The sequence below is a fragment of the Megalopta genalis genome, chromosome 15, assembly GCF_051020955.1.
Source record: "Megalopta genalis isolate 19385.01 chromosome 15, iyMegGena1_principal, whole genome shotgun sequence".
Taxonomy (NCBI): Eukaryota; Metazoa; Arthropoda; class Insecta; order Hymenoptera; family Halictidae; genus Megalopta; species Megalopta genalis.
The window spans coordinates 7,183,711-7,203,975 of NC_135027.1; the positions used below are offsets into that span (position 1 = coordinate 7,183,711).

Below are 20,265 nucleotides of genomic sequence, written 5' to 3' on the forward strand. Positions count from 1 at the left end.
ATCATGGTTGTCGCCAAATTTCGATGATCCCGACGAACAGAGATCCGTTTCTTTGCTCTTTCCCGCTCGGTGCAATAACAAATTTCTGAACAATCGAAAAAACAAACAAATTGAACGATTTAAATGTCGTTGTCAACGAATTTCGATAATCTCGACCAACAGAAATGTTTCATGTCACGCTCAGCCCGTGGGAATAAATTTCGAATGATCGAAAAACAGAAATTACGGAACGCGAGAATCGTTGTCACGAAATTTCGATGATCTGGATCAACGGAGCTGCTTCTTTGCACTGTTCCCGATGCTTTCGTTGTGACCGAGGCGTGGAGAGCGGGGAGGACGCTCGGAGGGATTCGAGGAGGGATCGGGAATATTAATATTTCAACGAGCCGCGTTTGATTTTCGAAAGCCCGTCGGTATTCATGCGTTCCGGAGCATCCCGAGTGCTCAGTTTGCCGAAGAAAGAGAGGAAAAGCAGCATTCAGAGCGGGAGAGCCTCGGGTTCTCCGCGTCAAAAGCCAGCTCCGGCCGCCCCCGCATGGCCGGCGATTTCGATTCGGGAAGGGGGTTGAAACCGAGGGGGGCTGAACGGGGTGGAAACGCCACTGGCGCATTTTATAATATCGCGACGTCGTCGTGACTCCCTCTCATCCCGTATGCATGCGCGTCGTCATTCGAGGGGCTCCGTCTTTTGTGCGAAACACAGCCCAGTAGGCGTGCACGTCCGTCAACGTAAACTGCACCCGGGCTCCCTGCACCCCCGCGACGTGCACACGCGCTGCCTGCGCGAATCTTGCTGTTAGTTTATGAGCCGCATACGCTCCCGGCCATGAGTCGCCGCACACATGCATCTTTCGCTGTATGCTCCCGCTTGCCCGATAAGAATAATCGACACCTTCATCGTTCCTTCATGCGATGATTAAAACGATGGATAGTGGTACTACAATATTTTAACACTGAAATAGCGGGCCATTTTATTATCACTATTATTATTTATTTGCAAGCTTTGCGAGCTCAAGCACTTCTGTGCTTGAGTGTAGACATGCCTAGTATTTTGTCGAAAATACGAGTATGCTTACGGTCATTTATAAATGTATCTATAGTTATAGATATGATTTCGATTTCTTTGTGCATTATTACTTTTACATTGTCCCTTTTCACTGTGTGCTCACGCGTATTCGGTAACAAAAATCGATGTCTTTGTAATGCATCGATGCGATGGTCATGGGACGAATCGAAGTGGTTCTGATTGTTTTAATTTATACTGATACTATTGGGTTTGTGAAGATTGTTATGTTAAGAATATATTAATATTGTTTTTTTAACCAGACAATACGTAAGCATCTTCTGTAAACCAAAGTTATAAACCATTTATTAAGCACTTCCGTTTTTTATTAATATAATATTGTATATAATGTGTATATAATATCGTATATAATATTGTATATAATTTGTATATAATATTGTATATAATTTGTATATAATATTGTATATAATTTGCATATAATACTGTAGATAATTTGTATATAATATTGTATATAATTTGTATATAATATTGTATGTAATTTGTATATAATATTGTATATAATTTGTATATAATATTGTATATAATTTGTATATAATATTGTAGATAATTTTTATATAATATTGTATATAATTTGTGTATAATATTGTAGATAATTTGTATATAATATTGTATATACTATTGAATATAATATTGTATATAATTTATATATAATATTGTATATACTATTGAATATAATACTATATAATTGAATATAATATTGTATAATTGAATATAATATTAAAATAGCCATTTTTAGTGCGAATACAAATATTTTTCTTTCTGCCTTGAAACATTGTAAAAATTTCGAATGGAATTTTGTATAGCTCAGTAAACAATTATAATGATTCATCAGATATTTCTATCGTCTATAAAAATTGTTCCTTTTTCAGATAAAATAAGATAGTCACATTTATCGTGCCCACAATTGTAGAAGCAGCTAATTTATAAATTAATTTGTACCTATTAAGAAAAATTTAGTAGTTTTGAAGCTGTCCGATCATGTAAAGATTATTCTACTAGATGCGAGTAGACGAGGTGCAATTACGGTGAGACAATATTTTTGAAAGCGGTGACAGTCAATATGCAGTTGCAATTAGGGCTGCAGCGTTGATGTAGGGGCAATAGTAATGTGTTTGTCCTCGTCTGACCATGTGTGAACTGTTCTACTTGTGTGATAGGGTGGAGATTTGTGCATGGTTCGAATTCATAGTTGAATGACTGAGTATCGACAATTTGCAATAACAGATTTATACGGTAAACAGTCATGCGAACATTTGATATCGCAAACTATTCAGTCCTTGTGTTAAAACGAATGTGTAACGTGATTCTTTTAATCGACGGAAGTAGTATAAGTATTGCATTGGTCGGACCATTTCGTTTCACAAAGGTATATTGTCTAAATAAAACAATCATCTGATAACATAATCTTTTAATCACTGTCTGGGATCATTAATATCCAGATTAAACTGGTCTGATCATCGATAGCCTACTCTACTTGCAGAAAATAATAAACGAAACAATCTTTTGTACTTTTCTTTCTAATCTTTCGCAAACTATGCTTCGCCGAAACTAATCAAGATTGCTGTACAATAATTCCAACTTATTCTGACATCGTAGACCAATTATAAACGTCTGGTTATAAACAATCTATTCTACTGGGACAAAATAATGAAACACGTTATTGAATTTCGTGCTTCTTTCCCTGATCTTTCATAAACTTCGCACAAATTAACCAGATCTACCATACAATTTCCAACAAATTCTTGTGCAATATTATTTTATATATATATTATTATAATTATTATTTTATATATTTTATAATTATTATTAATTATAATTATTATTTTATATAAAATTCTTTAAATTTTAAGTATCTTTTAAGCAATTTAAAATCGGATCAAGTAATTTATTTCTGTATAATGAATCATGCTGCTCCACTTCCAGGCTAAAACTACTGAAATCTGAGCGTGCACTGAACACTAAAGTTAAGACAGACCCTTCCCTTAGACTTTTAATCGCACAGTTACAATTCCACTGCGAGCGTAAGTAGTACAAGCCCGACTACAGCCGGACAACTTTTAATGAACGCACGCCTGATGTGTTTCCCGGTGAATCAGAGACTCTTCCCCATCCGACATTCAAGCTCCATCATGTCGGGAAAAAATCAAATCGCTCGCGTTGTACAATCCTTCGCGCGGATTGAGCATTAAAGCTTTCAAATCGCGGATCGATTCGCCGGAACCTGGAATCCGCTCGGCCGGAAGCAAAACGGCTCGATATCCGCGATGGGCGCCACGAAAAAAGAGGAGTCGGGAAAACCTCTGGACAGGTCGTTATCCGTAGAAATCCGTGGTCCCATTCCAGTTGATCCTTGTTCTCGCCCCCGTCGATCGTGTTTCGAGATAAGATCTGCAAATACCGCTTTTCATACATTCCATCCTGGATTTATTGCGATTAATTTAACAAACGCTCTTGCTCGTCAAAATATTCACCGTGGAATTTGTTACCTTCTTTCGCGAGCGAAATATTCATTTCCGGGCAATTATCGGTGTTGCCGGTTTTATAATTAAATCGCAAATAAGGATTACTTTCCCTCTGTACCAACTTCAGTGTATTTAATATATTTTTCCTGTTAAAATGCAGTTAATTATTTCCGTCACAAACGCATAAAATTTGTAGTCTGATTATAACAGATTTTGTTCAAAGAAATTAAAGATCGTAGTACCAAAAGATTAATTTTTTTACGTCCGTTCGAGTCATTTCAAGTTCTCTTTCCCCCTGTAACAATTATAATTAGACTGCGGATTTTATATATTTATAACAAAAATGAGCAGATGCAACTTAAAATCCCAGTGAAATTAACATAATTAAAGGATTCCAGTACAATATTTTCAACGTATTAAAGTTTCGAGAGAAAGATAGAAATCCACGAGTGACTCTGGTCTCTTGCAACAAATACGGAACATTTTTATTTTGCGCAGAGAACCGTTGTGTAATTATAATGAATAATGTTTAGCATGTCGATGCTCTTCTGTCGAATTGCAACTATGCGCATTTTGCATTGTGCAAAATGCACAATGTCTCCGATTCAGTTCTAACAATAAGGATTTTGGGCGTCAAATTCCAACTTCTGATGGTCTGACCAAAATCGTCCCTATCCACTGAATTTCCTAAAAGAGTGTTACTATTTCACGGTTATGATAATGAAAGCTCGCCGTCCCACGAAGTGGAGCACACCAAGAATTTTGGAATAGTAATCATCTCCGGTCTGACGCAAACAGTCTGAATCTACTTACCTGAATACAAGCGTCGCATCTCACGGTTCGCTTACAGCGATTACAACTTCCGTGCGAATATTTATGCCTGCTTACTTACTTGCCGCCCAACTGCTCCCGTAATTGCTGCTAACTAGCAAAGAAGCTCTTCTTATTATTAATACTCTCGGCAACACTGCGCGGACTTACGAGCTGACAGTTTCAGAGACTAATTTTCCAAGAATCCTCAGACTCTAACATTTTTCGACCAACTTTAGGACTTAGCGTTCTAAATATTTTCTGGCCACTTTCGATAATTAGACTTCCCCTAAATGATAGGAATAGCACTTAATAAATTATATTCATCGTGCAGGTAGTTGGATATTATGTTCACATCACGATTCATACTAAAATAAATTCTACTGAAGAGTCGCGTCATAGTGAAAACCTTTATTAGTCTAGATCTTAATTCTCTGTTATCCGAACATTATGGGCAGATTTTACTGTAAATGGTAAATAACAAATTCCAAATTAAATTAATGTTTAATCTGCAAATAATTTTTTAAGTTAAGTTTTTTATTTAATTGAAAAATCGTTTACATAATTCCACAAATAATGGATTTATTATTTCTTATTTGCAAATAAAATGTTTTAAAAAATTCTTTAAATATTATTATATATATTAATAATATTAAAAAGATATTAAATATTATTAATTCTTCAAATAATAAAATTCTTCTTCGTTTCTCTTTTGCAATATATATATATATATAAATATTACTTTACCATTTTATTTAAACTTCCAAATAACAAATGATTTGTTATTTTAATAACCATTTCAATGAACATACGTATCTATTACTAGCTGTTATCTGAAAACGGCAGCTCTAGCACATTAAATGGATGTAATAGAATATCCTTTGCAACGGCAGCAATCGAGGATCGGGCATTTCGCAAGTATCAGCCTAATAAAATCCGCGAGAATGCATTCGGAGCCGACGGTTTCGGAGCCGAAAAGCGACCAGCGACGACCATACTCGCGCCGATAATTCCGCGGAAGCGGAAACGACTGCGGCGAATTTCCCTCCAGTCGATTTTCGCGCGAAACAGCAGCGCAATTTCGAGCGGCCAGTGCGAATTGGCGAAATGTTTGAGGACCAGCGCACCGTGTATCGCAGTTGAAAGATGATTTCGCTCGTACAGGACATAGAAAGGGACGGGGAGACAAGGGGAACAGGATCGGCGAGATACGAATTCACGCGACGCTGCGTTCGACGAATCAAGGCTCGCCATTCTCGCTCCTGTCCTTTCTTCCCACAAATTTCTCTGCTCCCTCGTGACATCGCCCGTTTCTCTCTCACTCTCTTTCTCTCTCTCTCTCTCTCTCTCTCTCTCTTTCTCTTCCTCTTTTCGGTCGGACCATTGAAAATCGTCGACGATAATTGCTCCGATGGATATTTTTATCCTTTGTCCCACGCGGGCTTCCCTTTCCTCTGGATTGGGAAACCGAACGACTCGTTATTATGTGATTAACGTTCATTTTATATAGTTCGTTCGACGGTCTATTACACAGTGGTATGCGTCGATGAATTTAGTAAAGTTTCGGGAATGTTGCACTAAGAATGTCGAAGCGGAATTTTCGCTGAAAAATTTTGACAAATAATTTGAGTCGCTACTTATTTATATATCTTTTACGCGACTGATTTATATCGCTAATTCTCTATATTTAATATAGAGCTGATGAAAATCTCTGTTTATCTATATTTTCTTATCTATATTTTCTTCTAAAATCACTATTTATCTATATTTTCTACGCAGCTGATTTGAGTCACTATTCATCTCAATTTTCTACACTGCTAATTAAAATCACTTATATTTTCTGCTCAGCTAATTTATATCATAATTTACCTGTATTTTCTAAACAGCTAATTTGGATCGCTGGATTAAATAAGACGATCAACTTTGATCTGAAAGCAGTAGGCTCAAAAACGCACAAGAAAGATTGTCACGTACATGGGTCCTTAAATTCCTTTTTATTATTATTTATTTTCTAATAATTCATTATAGCTATGACACATACTTAAATAGAAAAAAGGCCAGAGAATGTCCAAATAACATAACAATATCTTATTCATCAGTTAGAATGGCTTTTAAACATTTAAATATGTAGCGGTCGTCGTCCATCGAATTCGAGCTTGGCACAGAAAATATTTTCGGGCGATACTCGTCGCGTATCCACTTAAGAGGTTAAATAATAATTACCGTAAACGTTGAAATGTCGTCTTTGATTTTTCGGTGAAATAATGGACGCCTGATAATTCGGCAACGACTGTCCGGCAGCATGAAGATCGGCAGAGTTTTAACAGAATCGTTCGTTTGATTTCAGAGACCGCCGACCGCTCCCTCGCCGCGTTCCCGATTGACAGCGCCCCGTTGCCACCCCTGACGAAATAATGCGAGCGAAGCGCATCGAGGAGGAGACGCGCTTCAGACTGCTAAGGTACACGCACCGCGCCAAGTGTCGCAAGATCATTTAGTCGGGGCATCGGAGATCATTGAGAACAGACTGACGGAGGAGGAGACTGACACCGTAACCAACTCTCACCAACACCACCACCACCACCACCACCACCACCAAAACCACCTGGCTGTGATTCCATAACATTCGACCCCCATCAACGATCCATCGAACCTCTCTAGTGTTTGCTCGCGTGTGCGTTCGAGACGAGTGACAACACAACCAATAATCATTAATCGAAGCGGACACATTCGGCGAGAATACAGTGCGAAATTCGGTGAGATCGTGCCGCGGCTCGTCGTGATCCGCCCGCGGACAGGATCGCAGGATCTTCGCTCGATCCCAAAGGAATTGGAGGAGACGGCTCGGCGAGGACGTTTTTCGGTGCCGGATTCTGCGGACTTGTTTTGCGGCAGCTTCCGCGAAGCTGCGGGAATTGTTTTTGCTCGGGAGAAGTAAAGCCGTGGATCTAGGAGTTCCGCAGCGTGGATCATCGTCGGAGCTCCTTGGAACGGAGCCATCTTTGTTAGCGTTTGGACGACAAGATTTTTGCCGATTCGGCGACTCGAGGAAAATTTGAAAGTGGAAATCTAAAGTCTGAATCCAGTAGACTTCTAATTTAAGAGGAACAACCGGCGCTCAAGTATCATTTTATTTTTTCCTTTTTTCGAAGCTAGAACCGTAGCTGGTTAAGTGGTGCACCGTTTTAATAAGATTTCCGCAGTGTTTGTGGATTGTCGGAGGATTGATTCCCCGTGGAATTGGAGCGAAGGGTCGAGGTGTCCGAGATCCGGGGATCTCTCTGAATTCGCCGCAAGGTGAAATTAAGTAGAAATCTGAATAATTGGCAAAGGGGACCGTGGAGGATCAATCGGGAGGGATCCCACGAAAACACTCGGGCGAAAGCAACCAGGCGGTACTTAAAGGATCCCGGTCCGGAGGACACGGAGTTAAGCCAAATTAAAAGGACCTCGGGACGCGTAATCTAGTGATTTCCGAGTCGGAGATACCGAAAGCAATTAATAACTAGCGAACCTGCGAGAGAATTCGGCGATAGAACCATTGTTAAACGTTTACAAATGACTCGTAAAATCAAATTTCATTTCGTAAAATAAAAGCAAATTCGAAACTTGAGAGGCACTTAATATTCAGGACATGAAATTCGAAAGATACGTTATTCTTATCAGTGTCGAGGCAAGAGAACGTACCATAGACCATAAAATAAATCATTGATAAAAACGCGACTACAAAAAGGTCGAAAGCACACAGCTAAATTATTATTATTATTAAACATTTACAAAAAGTTCTGAAGACTTCGTAAAATATTCGATGCTCGTAGAATTCGTGAAACTGTTGTGAACGTCGAATCCAAGAGCAGCTTCGCGGCTTTTGCCAGTGTCGGAGAAAAAAAAGAAAGAGTCGGTGTCGAGTGGATAAGAAAGCACGGTCGGTGACAAGAGAACAATAGAAACTCGGCAAGTTTGTCGAACGAGTGTCGAAATCGCAGGAACATAAAATTGAATAACTTGTCAGGATCGTTGCGAAGAGGATCGAGGGGTAGAAACAGGGTAGAGGTAAAAAAAAAATGTCAAGAGGACCGTATGCCCGGGATCGAAGCTCTGCCATCGATTTCCCACCCCTGGCGAAGGGTTGACGTTCGAAAAGAGTATTCGGGGATCAACGACGCGTCCCGGGACGGCCCGAAAGAGATAATAAAAGAGTGTGCTCTCTGCACCGAATCTGGGGTGCTCGTCGTGAAGCTAGACACCGAGGGGGATGGTTTAAGGTTCGAGGGGTTGCTCTATCCTCGAGCCGGAACCTCGACGGTGAAAGAACCGAGCGGCTGAAAAGGCGAAAAGCAATCAAAGCGATACAGAGAAAAAGGGAACTCCATATTTAACTTGAACTCCGTAGGGGTGGTTTTAGACTTGAAGAGGTGTGCAGTCGAGAAACTGAGAACGCGCGGAGACAGAAATTCATAGTTAACTAAGAAATCACGGGAAGTTGGTTCGTGTTTCATAGTGTTCGAAGAAGCCGAGGGAGAGGGAAGGAGAATTTCAGCAGCGGAAGAAATAAAATCGGAGATTTGCTTGGAAGTCTCGAGTGGTGGACCGGCTGCAGTTGAACGAAGTTATCGGAACTAAAAGACTCGTTGGAATGAATAATTACGGTGTCGTACATGTGAAAGTTTATTGGTAAGACATTGTTGAAAGTGTGAATATTTTTAATCGATTATCGTCGGAACAGAAAAATTAATTAAAAGAGTGGACCACCGAGGAGAATAAAAATTCGAGATTTAGTAAGAAATTCAGGGGTGGATTTAGACATTGGCGTGGTTCCGAGCGTCTACAATTAAGGGAGAGATTATCCAAGACAAGGAGGCACACATTGAAAAGTAAAAGAAGATACACCGAAGGCATTTCGGAGACAGAAGAAATAAAATTCCGGGATTAACGTGAAACGAAAGGGTTGTTTTGGACTCGGGAATATTCAAAACGCGGAGACCAAAATAAATAGCACGCATTGAGAAGGATATTTCGACTGAGCAAAAGGTACGAGTGAAAAATTTGCCGAAAGGGTGGCTCGGAGAAATTCGCACGGACGAGAAATAAAATCGAAGGTCCACCAGGGGATGGAGGTTTGGTTTCACAACACGAAGGATCGACAACCAGAACGGCCGGAACCCGAAAATAAACGTTAAAATCGAAAATCGAACATTTCCAAAAGCGATAGGACAAAAATCGCCGAAGGTGTGGTTACATCCCCGAGAAGGGTGCGGGACGAGTCGGAGCTGCCAGGATAAAATAACCGGATCAAAATCGGGGAAAAATCGAAGAAGCCGCGGCAAAGTGCAAGCGACACATAGAGGGAACGCGGTCGCGGGCCAAAGGGGTTGTAAGAGGGTGGGGTAGGAATGATGGAAGGGAAACGAGGATCGAATGAGCAGCGTCAGCGTGTCGGATCGTTCTCCCCGACGCAGTGAGGATCGCGGACAGGGAAATGGGAGCGGCGATCGAGTTCGAGCAACGATATACCGGATCGATGCCGCGGTGGTGGAATGAATGAGCGGCTCACAGGGGTGGCGAGCCGGAAGTCGACGCTCCGCGGATTCGGAACGGGTCCCGACGGCTCGGCGGCCTGTCAAAACATCCGGGGCCGAGGCGAGAACCGAGTTGGAAGGGGCGGCACGTACCTGCGGGGATGAGGGTTAATGAGGGACCGGGATTGGACCGGTGAAATAATTGGCTTTGGAAGTATGCGCGAGCCGAAGAAGAAATTAGCGGAGGAAGGGGCTGCTCGGCATAGATTCTCGCGAAGGGGGTGGGGAGCCACGGGGGTGGTCTTTTCGCGGACACTCGTGCGGTCCACGCGTTAGAAACGAATCGAAGTGTCTACGACCGAGTGTGAATCTTCCTGGTGTACACTGTGGTTCCTGTGAAGTGAATTGGCGTAGCGAGACGAATGAGGACTCGTCGAGGTGCGAACCTAACGGCGGAGGCGATTGTTCCGAAGGAGTGCAGAGTGTAATTAAAACGGTTCATCCGGTGTTTCGATTTCAGCCGCGACATATTCGAACGATCGGGAGTTCGGTGAAGTGCAGTTCAGTTCGATAATGAGTTCCGTGTGAGCGACCGCGTTGTCGAGACGATAAGGGGGAGCGCGGCGACCGGAAGTGTCCACGGTCCTCGGTTCCCAGCGAGTGCTTCGACGTTGTCACGGCGTCTGCGACTGACGAAACGAGAAAGACTGATAAACGTTGGACTCCCGTCTCCGGTTCATCCGCTGGAAGAAGACAGACGGCGGAGTCCCGCGGACGCGGTTCGATCGATCGATCGATCGGAGCTAATCCGTGAATCTTGGGAGCCTTCGTCCGCTCCGCGAGCTGGTTTCCTCTCGGACAGAAGGAAGGCGACCCGGCGAACGAGCGAGATAAAAAGAGCGTAGGAGCAGCCGTGTAAATAGTTGATTCGCGATTAAGGGGAGGAAGGAGAACAAGGACTGCTCGGAGAAGGAACTAGTCAACGGGAGACGGAGAATAGACTGAAAACAAGTATCAAATTAAAGCGAGTATTTCGAGATTAAGTTTACGATTAAACAATAGCTAGCTGGCCAGAGGTGGCTCAGGCCAGGAGAAGCGAATTACGGTCCTCGGCGAAGGAGGAAAGGCAAAGAGCACCGGAGAGGACCGAAGAGGACTGAAGAGGACTAAAGAGGAAAGGCCGAGGTGTCTTCCGACAGGGCCAAATGAGTCCTCCATCGGCAACCATGACCCAGGTGATCCGCTGACCAATAGCAGCCCGGTAGCAAGTCGGTCGAGAGATGGGGACGATGCAGGTGGTTCGATGGTGTCCTTCGCGATCCGTTGCCCGGCCATTCGAGTCCTCGTTCAACCGGAAGCCCTTCGCCGCCCTTGGAGAGGATCGTACGGACGCGGCAGAGGAGCTTGCCAATTAAAATGCGAGAACTGAACGCCACCGCATGCGCTGCTTTGTACGAGCGCGTCGAGTGGTCTAGCCCCTGGAACCTGATTACCCTGATCGTCCTAGCGATCGTGAACGTGATGGTGGTGCTAGGTAACGTGCTCGTCATCCTGGCTGTCTACCACACCAACAAACTCAGGAACGTGACCAACATGTTCATCGTGAGCCTCGCCGTTGCCGATCTCATGGTCGGTCTCGCTGTTCTACCTTTCAGTGCCACGTGGGAGGTCTTCAAGGTAGGTCTCTGCATCTTTCGCTTCTTAAACGAGCGTCAGCGTGGTAGGAAAATGTAACGCGACAAGTGCGGTGGAGTATTTTATATATATATCTTTCTTTAGCAAAATTTATTATATATAATATAATAATAATAATTTTATTATATTTATATAATATATTATAATAATATAAAAATATAAAAATAATATAATATATTTATATAATAATTTATTATATTTATATGATAATAAATTTATTATATATTTTTCTTTAGCAAAATGTTTAGAGAAATAATCTGCATCCGGAAATTTTTCATTCGAATAACACATTTGTCAATAATAATGTTATAACAAATACAAGGATGCGTTATGCATTGTTATTGTTATTATTATATTATTGTTGTGATTTTTTTTAAAGCAGGTTAATCATTTAAACATTGATCCAGTATCGTATGCTGTGGGGCGAATTGCAATTCTAGCAAATAAAAGATTATACTCGCGTCAGATACGGCTTTTCGATGTCAACTGTCACGGTATTTTTGTCAATTCATAGGTTTACAACATTTTGAGTCGTAGAAGAAATAGTTTTTTAATATTCTCAGTGTATTAATCCCGAAATTAACGAAAACTCAGTAGACGCTGATTCGACTAAAATAAAGTTCATACTTCGGGCGTTTGCATAATCGTTTACATAGCGGTGGAGAGTTTGGGTTTGGTGCGCGTTTGGGAATCGCTAAACTTGCTTGTCTAGGTCTTGTTAAACTTGACTATCGTAACATTTCGTTGTAAGACATACAAATTAATAATTGCATAAATAAATCGATCAATAATGCATTAATTAACTAACAAGAAAAATTGCCTGACGGTATTCTTAAATTCTTTCAACGTTTTCGCAGTTTTCTATTCACCTACTGATTTGTATTATAAACGTATGAATTCCGCTGTTCAATGATGAACGTTGTTTACTGCGATGTAAAAAAAATGATTAATCAATAAATAATTGTAAACTCTGATTTCAGTATCACGAGATATATACAAATTTTCACATTCATACATCAATTTACAAAGATTAGAATAAAAAGCAAAGCTTCCTTCGTCATCTAAAAGATGATTCATTGTAAAACGAAAATAAAAATATTATTAGACCTTGTCAATTGATACGTTTCCTCGCATTTGTTCCATAAATTGCATAAAGATCCGTAGTCTGCCGATCACTAAGCGAGCACAAAATTTGTCCGAGTAAAAATAAATGCAGCTAATCAGTTTCCATGCATTGCAATTGTAAAAAGTACAATTAGATGAAACGACGCGGGTAACGAAAGGATCGGGAGCTGCAACAGTGCGTCGCGTAAACAGCTTTGAATCGCGCCATTGTGCCGGAAGCAGCAGGCAGCTTCAAAGACTTCGGATCAACGGTGTTGTGCCAGGCATCTGCACAGAACACCGATTATCGAAAATCAGATACGCATTATCGTTGATCGTGACGCGCGTATCCAAGCTCATTGTTCTCGGTTAAGACAGGAACGCGTGCTGACGCGTCGATCTTCCGCAAATGGAGTAACGCATTCTCTAAAACAACGTTTCCCAACCCACGAACCCGTTGTCTTTCATTGAACCGCGTTCATCATTTCAATGGCCCGTGAAACGGTATCTACCATCATGATCCGCAATCCTTCTTCCCTCAATTATCTTGGTAAGACCATAACGATGCGCCCAATTATTACACCGCGGATTCGGTACATTTATGACAAATATGGGTAGACCGCGGTACTAAGTTTATTTCAAGAAATACAAGTTAGCCGCAAATGTTTCAATAATTGTAACAAGTTGAGAATAATATATATAATAATTAGAATATAATAATAATAGAAATAGAATATTATTATTATAGAATAATAATAATAGAAATAGAATATTATTATTATAGAATAATAATAATAGAATAATGTATATAATATTTCTAAATCCTTCCAGTATCTCCACAGTTTTGCACTTCGCTTCGTTATAAATGCATAAAATCCGCAAGTGAATCACGTAAACAACGTCAAATAAATTTTGTGAACATAATTATTTAAAATTGTAAAACGTAATATGATATTCGCAGAATCAACGATTTTTTTTAAAATATATTTTATAAAAGGAATTTTATAAATAAAGGATTTTATAAATTTCATACAATGAAGGAAATAATTATGGAAGCTATTCACGCCGGCATGGAGGCGAACGTGTGCAAATTACCAACAAAAGAATTTCTACGTGGCTTCTTACGTCGTGCAATTAAGAGCATTAACGTTTCGCGCAAAGATTTACATTCTAAATGATAAATATTCGAGTCACAGAGTATATCCTTAAATTTTGCTTACGTTTGTCTCACGTCTCATCTAGATTTTGCTATGAATGCACAAAAAACTCCACTCATCATTCTGCTCCGTCTGCAGATTTCCTTAATTCTGAACTGAGAACGTCGAAACGCTAACGACTCCTACAATTATCTTCTGATTAAACATCTTTTAAATCTCGGTGAACAACGCTTATCATTGGATAAAAATTGGTGAGTGAATACAAAACTGTGAAGAGCTTGAAAGAAGGTCCGAGGTTTCCGATTTATTTAAATTATTAATAGAGAAAATACTTTTCCGTGTCGTTTCAATCTTGGACGAATGACTTAGAAAATGTTTATTTCGCTAAAAGATCCGCGGTCTACTTATCATTAGACTTTATTCCCTCTGAAAATTGTAACATTTCTTTCTAATCAACAGACTAAAATATTCTTATTATTCTAAAATATATCTCAATATATCAGTTCATAATGAAAGATTACAGTAGTCAAAATTAGCAAGAGTTAATTCCGAAACCTAAACAAAGAATATCACCAACACTACATAAACGACTGTACGCGTTTAACACATTTAAAACTTTCGACAATTATTTATATTTATATCCAACCAGCGTACCATCAACCAGCAGCTTTATACTTAACTACCAACTTAGCAAAATCAATCATTAAAAATTGAAAAGTTAAGATGCATTGTGTCATCCAGTACACTTCTGTCATGCTGCACTTCGCGGATCCCAGACAAATTTGTCGTCTAGACATCGAAGCAAATTTCCATTTTTAAATCTGGACAAGCAGTCCGCGCCCCGTTGGTGGTATCCGCGGCGCTTGATGTGTGAATTTCAAGGTGAGAAGGGTTGAGAAAGCTGCTCTAGAGTGCACGCAGCAGGTGCAACGGGGGCAGCAGCGGCTGACTGCCGGTGCAGCGTGCACCCGCGCCGGTCCAACCACCTGTTTTCGAATTCCCCTCGACCCCTGGCCGCACCGTTGTTCGATTCGATTAGCGAACCCCCGGCCAGCAACCCCTGTCTCCCGGCGCAATAATGCTTCGCGCGTTGTTATTAATCCAGCAACCCGTGAACTTCGCTATAAACGGTCGCTCGGTTTGTTTCGCCGGCTTGTAGTCGATAGCAACGCCCCCGGCTCGGTTAGATTATTGGATAACGTCGATGAAATTAAGCGGCGACGAGGTGGTGGGGGGTTGGTTCTGTTCTCTGTTATCCCTCGCTAAGATGGAGGATGAACGAGGGACCGATGTTAAGAGGTTTCTCTTATGTACCGCGATCCTCGAGTCGATTGTTCGGACATTATCCGTGCCGGGACTTCTGGCTGGGGTTCCTTCGCCACCCTTGGTTCCCTCTCGAAGGGTACAATGCTACGGAAAGGCTAGCACAATGTGCTGGAACTTGGAATATTGTTTTATGTCGAGACGTTTTATTCCTTGCAGAGCCCTAATTTTGGGAGCGGGTTTCTCGGTCACTGCTCGCGTTATTTGAATGGAACAAAATGCAAATAATAGATACAGGTTAGGGTAACGTCTTATAATTTTTTCGAAATTTTGGGAAAACCGGTGAGCGTAGAAATAATTATTTCTTAAGTAGTGTCGAATCTGTAGCGTCGAAACTACCCCTAACTTTGGGAGTGATTTTCTCGGCCACCGTTTGGTAGATTTGAACCGAATAAAGTGCAAATAATAGCTACTGATTAGAGTAACGTCTCACAATTTTTTCAAAATTTTAAATCGATCAGGGAGAATAGGAAAAATGATTCCGTCGAGGAAGATTGTGTCGAGTTTCTACTTTTTCTGATGCAGTCGACGAACCTTATTTTGAAGAGCGGTTAATAAAAGCGGTTAATAAAATAATGCAAATAGCAGATACGTGTCAAGTTAACATCGAGTAATTATTTCAGAACTTTAGGACGATCGATGCGGCTTGGAGACTGTTACATCTCGAGGATGCTCGTGGCGAATTTCTATTCCGCCTCGCACAGGGACGAATTACACATAAATAATGTAACAAACGTATGTCACGAATAATGCTATAATTTCCTGTATAAGTCTCGAAGCACCGGGCAAGATTTATTCAAATCTATTCGAATGATTGCGGTCTCCCGTCGCGCGAATTTCCATTCCGAAGCAGAATTAATTTCAGGTTTGAAAAGTTCCGTAACAGTTCGGACAGCATTGTGTTTAATTCTGGGTACGGCGCGATAACGTCGTTTGAAACTCGAGTAAATACGCCGGAAATTTATGGGAAATGTAACGAAACCTAGCGCTAATGGTGTTTAATTAATTATTCCTCTCGGCGAGCCTTTTGTTCCCGACTGCTGGAATACAACAACGCCCGTGTTTGCATAAGAAAAAGACGGAAAGCCTTGTTGAAGAATTGGTCGTTAAAAAATGATGCTCTTGGAGGTCTACGGATCGTGCTTTCTTCATCATCTTTTTCTTTCTCTTTTTCTCTGTAAAGTCGCCTCGGCGTCGAGTTGCGTCGCCAGGTTTCTTCGTCACCAATTCAACTAATGCGAATGATTCTTCTTGGCGGAAATAATATTTACAAGATGCTTCAGAAATTCCGATATCGACTCTGGAATTCATTCGTTTCATGTTAAACCGCAGATTCTTATTCAAATTTTGTAGACCAGAAAGTTTCTTGTTATGCTATAATTTTCATACAAGGATGTTAAGGAAGTTTCTCATGCTGTATAATTTTTAAATTAAGAAACTAAGGAAGCATCTCGTTGAACTCTGTCGAACCTAATTAATGCAGCCGTTTTCTTGTACATCATAAAATAAGTGTCATAAATGCCTGAAAATCTGCAATACAATTATCACATCCTCATTTCAGTTATTATATATTAGAATCACGTCAACGATTGCGAAAAATTAGAACATGTTTGACTTCCGGTAAAATAATGAAGTATTGTTACGAAACCGTACGACTGTTAAGGATCAATTAAACTGTAATCTGATCGTTAAAAGAAGATGCTAATTGTTAAGAATACTAAGGATGCCGAGCGATTTTCTGTTGCTAAAGGACCAGATCTGTATACTCGAGGATGCTTTTGGCAGTCTGTTAAGTATGCGTAATCGAGTTTAGCCATTTTCACGGCACCGTCTCCGTTTTTAAGTCGACGGTCTCTAACCGCGTTTTCCCGGCCGATTTTCCTCGGGGTCGCCGTAGATTTCCCAGAAGTTCTCTGTGCACTCGCGCGCGACTCCAATTTACCATCGCCTCGGTTGAAAAGTGTACACCCGCAGGCCTGCGGGATGAATATGCGAAGATCGCCTAAGGTGTCGTCCTCCACGGAGAATACTTTGAAATGCAGACTGTTCAGCTCATTATTTCCCGGCTTATTTTTCTGCAGCAGCAGCCCTGAGTGCAGCTGCACGGGAACCGTTCTCATCCCACAATTATTAGTTACGTTGTCGTACGTCGGGAACCTGTTGATCGAGCGATTTTCCAGCGGACTCTATATTACGAACAAACAAAAGCGACTCTTTAAAATTGACACATTAAAATTGGATAGAGAAATAATTATTCGGCGGGGGCGAAAGTCGAATAAAAATTGTGCGCGATTTTATTAAAATTTGTCTTTAGTTGATCTTCAACGCAAAGAAATGTTCAAAATCTTGTCAATGTGCAATCAATGTGCAAGCGTTTCGTATTTTATCAAGTGACCATATCTTGATAGAAAAGCGAAATAACAAAAAATTAATTGTTGCATTTTTTTATACGGCACGGCAGAAAAAAAAGGATTAAGGTGAAGCAGTTAAATGACTCAGCCCGATATGCAAACAATCATTCAGTCGACAAATAATAATTATTTATACAGTTACTCAGGACTTTAGAACGTCGATCATAAAAACTTTGCAGAGAGCCATTTGGAATTGCTCGAGGAGGGTTGAAATTGATTTCTGCGGGAATATTCAAGCAGAATTTGCTTAATGTAATGAAGAAGGGATCCGCGTTGCCGATCAAAATTGATCGACTAGATTTAATCCTGAATCCTCGTAGCGATTACATTCCACCTTTTTAACGAGGCTAGGTCCCGGCATTCGGATAAAAATCATTTGATCCACTTCGGAACGCCTCGAAACGGCGGCGGCAGGCTCGTACTTCAAGCCCTCGCTGAACTCTAACCAAAAGAGGGTGTCCGTAATCAGACAAAAGTCTTTTAATCCAGTTTAAAACGCCCCGGATCCTCAAACCTTGCTGCTAAGTCTGGATAAGAGGCGGCCCGGGTCCCTCGATCCCTTACTTCGCACCCTCGATCCCTTTCTAATGCGAACGTTCGTCTTTCTGGGGAAGAAACCGGGCCCGGAATCCGGCAAACTGTTGCGCCTAACCCACACCCACACGGCTCTGTCAGTTATTTTTCCAGCGCACGATTTTTCCTCGGGGTGAGTACAATCCCCGGCAAAAAGCGTCCGAACCCGGCAAATCGTCTGTTATTAGCGGACTACGGATTTTATACGTTTATGATAAAAACCGAACGGATCGGGCACGAAACGGTAAAACCATTTAAAGACGAGTTTGAAAATTATTTCGAACTCGGTAACATAATTATAGAACGAAGAAAATGTCTATGTAGATCTTTTAACACATTAAAGGCGGGGGATCTTGACGAAAGTATGCTAGGTAACGCGGCGACCGCCCCGCCTCGTTTTTCGTCCTGGAGCGGGCGATATTTTGTGTAATCACGAACAAATTTAGACTTAAAAAAGTTTATTTAAACTCTTAAAACTAAAAGAAATATTAAAAAAGAACCAAACACTAATTACAAAAAATGTTTTAAAGTACATATTTATAAGAAGTCGAGATAAATCGTAGTACTACGACTCCCCGCCTTTAATGTGTTAATATTATAATTAATGAAAACAATTTATGTTTTACATAAAAATCCGCGATCCAATAGTTAATAGACTTTTACGTCGCCTGTGTTACAAAGTAACAGAGTATAATACGCGAGCATAATTACAAAGTACGAGTAACAATATCAATTATTACTATAATTATTATAAAATGATGCGAACACCCTCGATAAGATAAATGCGTCACACATGATCACACAATAATAAATTACACGCAATAAGAAATTCGTGTTGGCCAGACCGGCAGACCGTGTAAAATTAGCGCGGCGTGACGGAGCTGTTAAACAAATAAATTCTCGCATTGCAACGCGTTTTAAACGATGCGCGTTGCCCAACACGTCGGGCCAACCTCCGCTTTTAGTCTCCGCACATCAGAACTAAATAAATCCATCAGGTAAAGTTTATCAACCGATGGTCCCGGCGAACAATGGAGATCGAGTGTGCCCATATGTCGCGCGTCACCGAGCCTCGTTCGACGAACGCGGGGGCCACGTATAATTATCCTTCTGCCGGGGCAATCCAGCTCAGATTTCCGGTTATCCGGTGAACTCGCACACGGCTATTCCATCGGCGCGCAGTTATTCGGCCGCCGTCGTCGTCGGGAGAATATTCAATTGCCGGGAACAAAGTTTCGAGTTTCAGGAGCCGCGTTTCCGCGAATGGAGCACACGCCATGTTGCGAGCGCACTCGAAAACTCGACGAGGGCCCTAGGCAGCCTCTCTCGAACTAGCCAACTCGTCGCGTTGTTTGTTCGATCGGCGCCATTGTACCTCGATTTCGCAACGCCGGGATCACCGATTAGGGTCCCACGGATCGACGCTGCGACGACGACGACGACGACGACGGCGACGGCTTGGCCGGAAAATGCCGAAGCTCGATCGGAAACGAGAATCTCGACTGCTTTTTGTTTCGCTCGATTCTGGTCTGTTGCATCCCGTTTCTACGATTACGTCCGGTTTCTACGGCTCAATTTGAGCGGTCCAGAATCGTGATGGCGTGAACGAGATTTTCGACAATTTTTACTTGTGTCATTTAGGTGTAATTTATTTATTAAACAGACGAGTGAGACGAATTATAAAGTCACTATAAATTAACTTTGCTCTAAATTCTCTTTAGGATAAATTTGGTCAGTGAACAATACACGCATGTTATAATTGTTATAATGTTATAACTATTATTAATTATTATAATGTTATAATTGAATAAGAACACGGTGGAAAAAGTTTAGGAATGAAAACTAAATAAATTTGGAATAAACTAAAATAAATATATGTAGTAATTTGTTCAATATTTAAACAATATTGAATCTGTAGAGACTAGGAAAGGACTGAGCGTGATGAAGACAGAGAATATCGCGTACCGTATCTACAACTAAGATTATAACTACTCGCTTAACTCTACGACTCGTAACGTTCCTCGCTCGACGACTCTCGAACACACTCTGCCTGCCCTTTTCTCAAAACGTGGCGATCGCATCCGCCGGGTCTATATATATATATAGATATATAAAAGTCTTAGAACT

The 20,265-nt window shown here is 41.1% G+C and overlaps 1 protein-coding gene across 12 annotated transcripts in view; it reads left to right on the forward strand.

Moving 5' to 3' along the window:
• Oamb (Octopamine receptor in mushroom bodies) overlaps nucleotides 1–20,265 on the forward strand; it is a 183,983-nt gene that overhangs the window by 143,363 nt on the left and 20,355 nt on the right. For all 12 annotated transcript variants that reach the window (XM_076526716.1, XM_076526713.1, XM_033468691.2 and 9 more), the window contains one exon: nucleotides 6,704–11,552. In XM_076526716.1, the coding sequence (XP_076382831.1) occupies nucleotides 11,292–11,552 (261 nt within the window). In that variant the 5' untranslated portion in view covers nucleotides 6,704–11,291. The remainder of the gene's footprint in view (nucleotides 1–6,703; nucleotides 11,553–20,265) is intronic.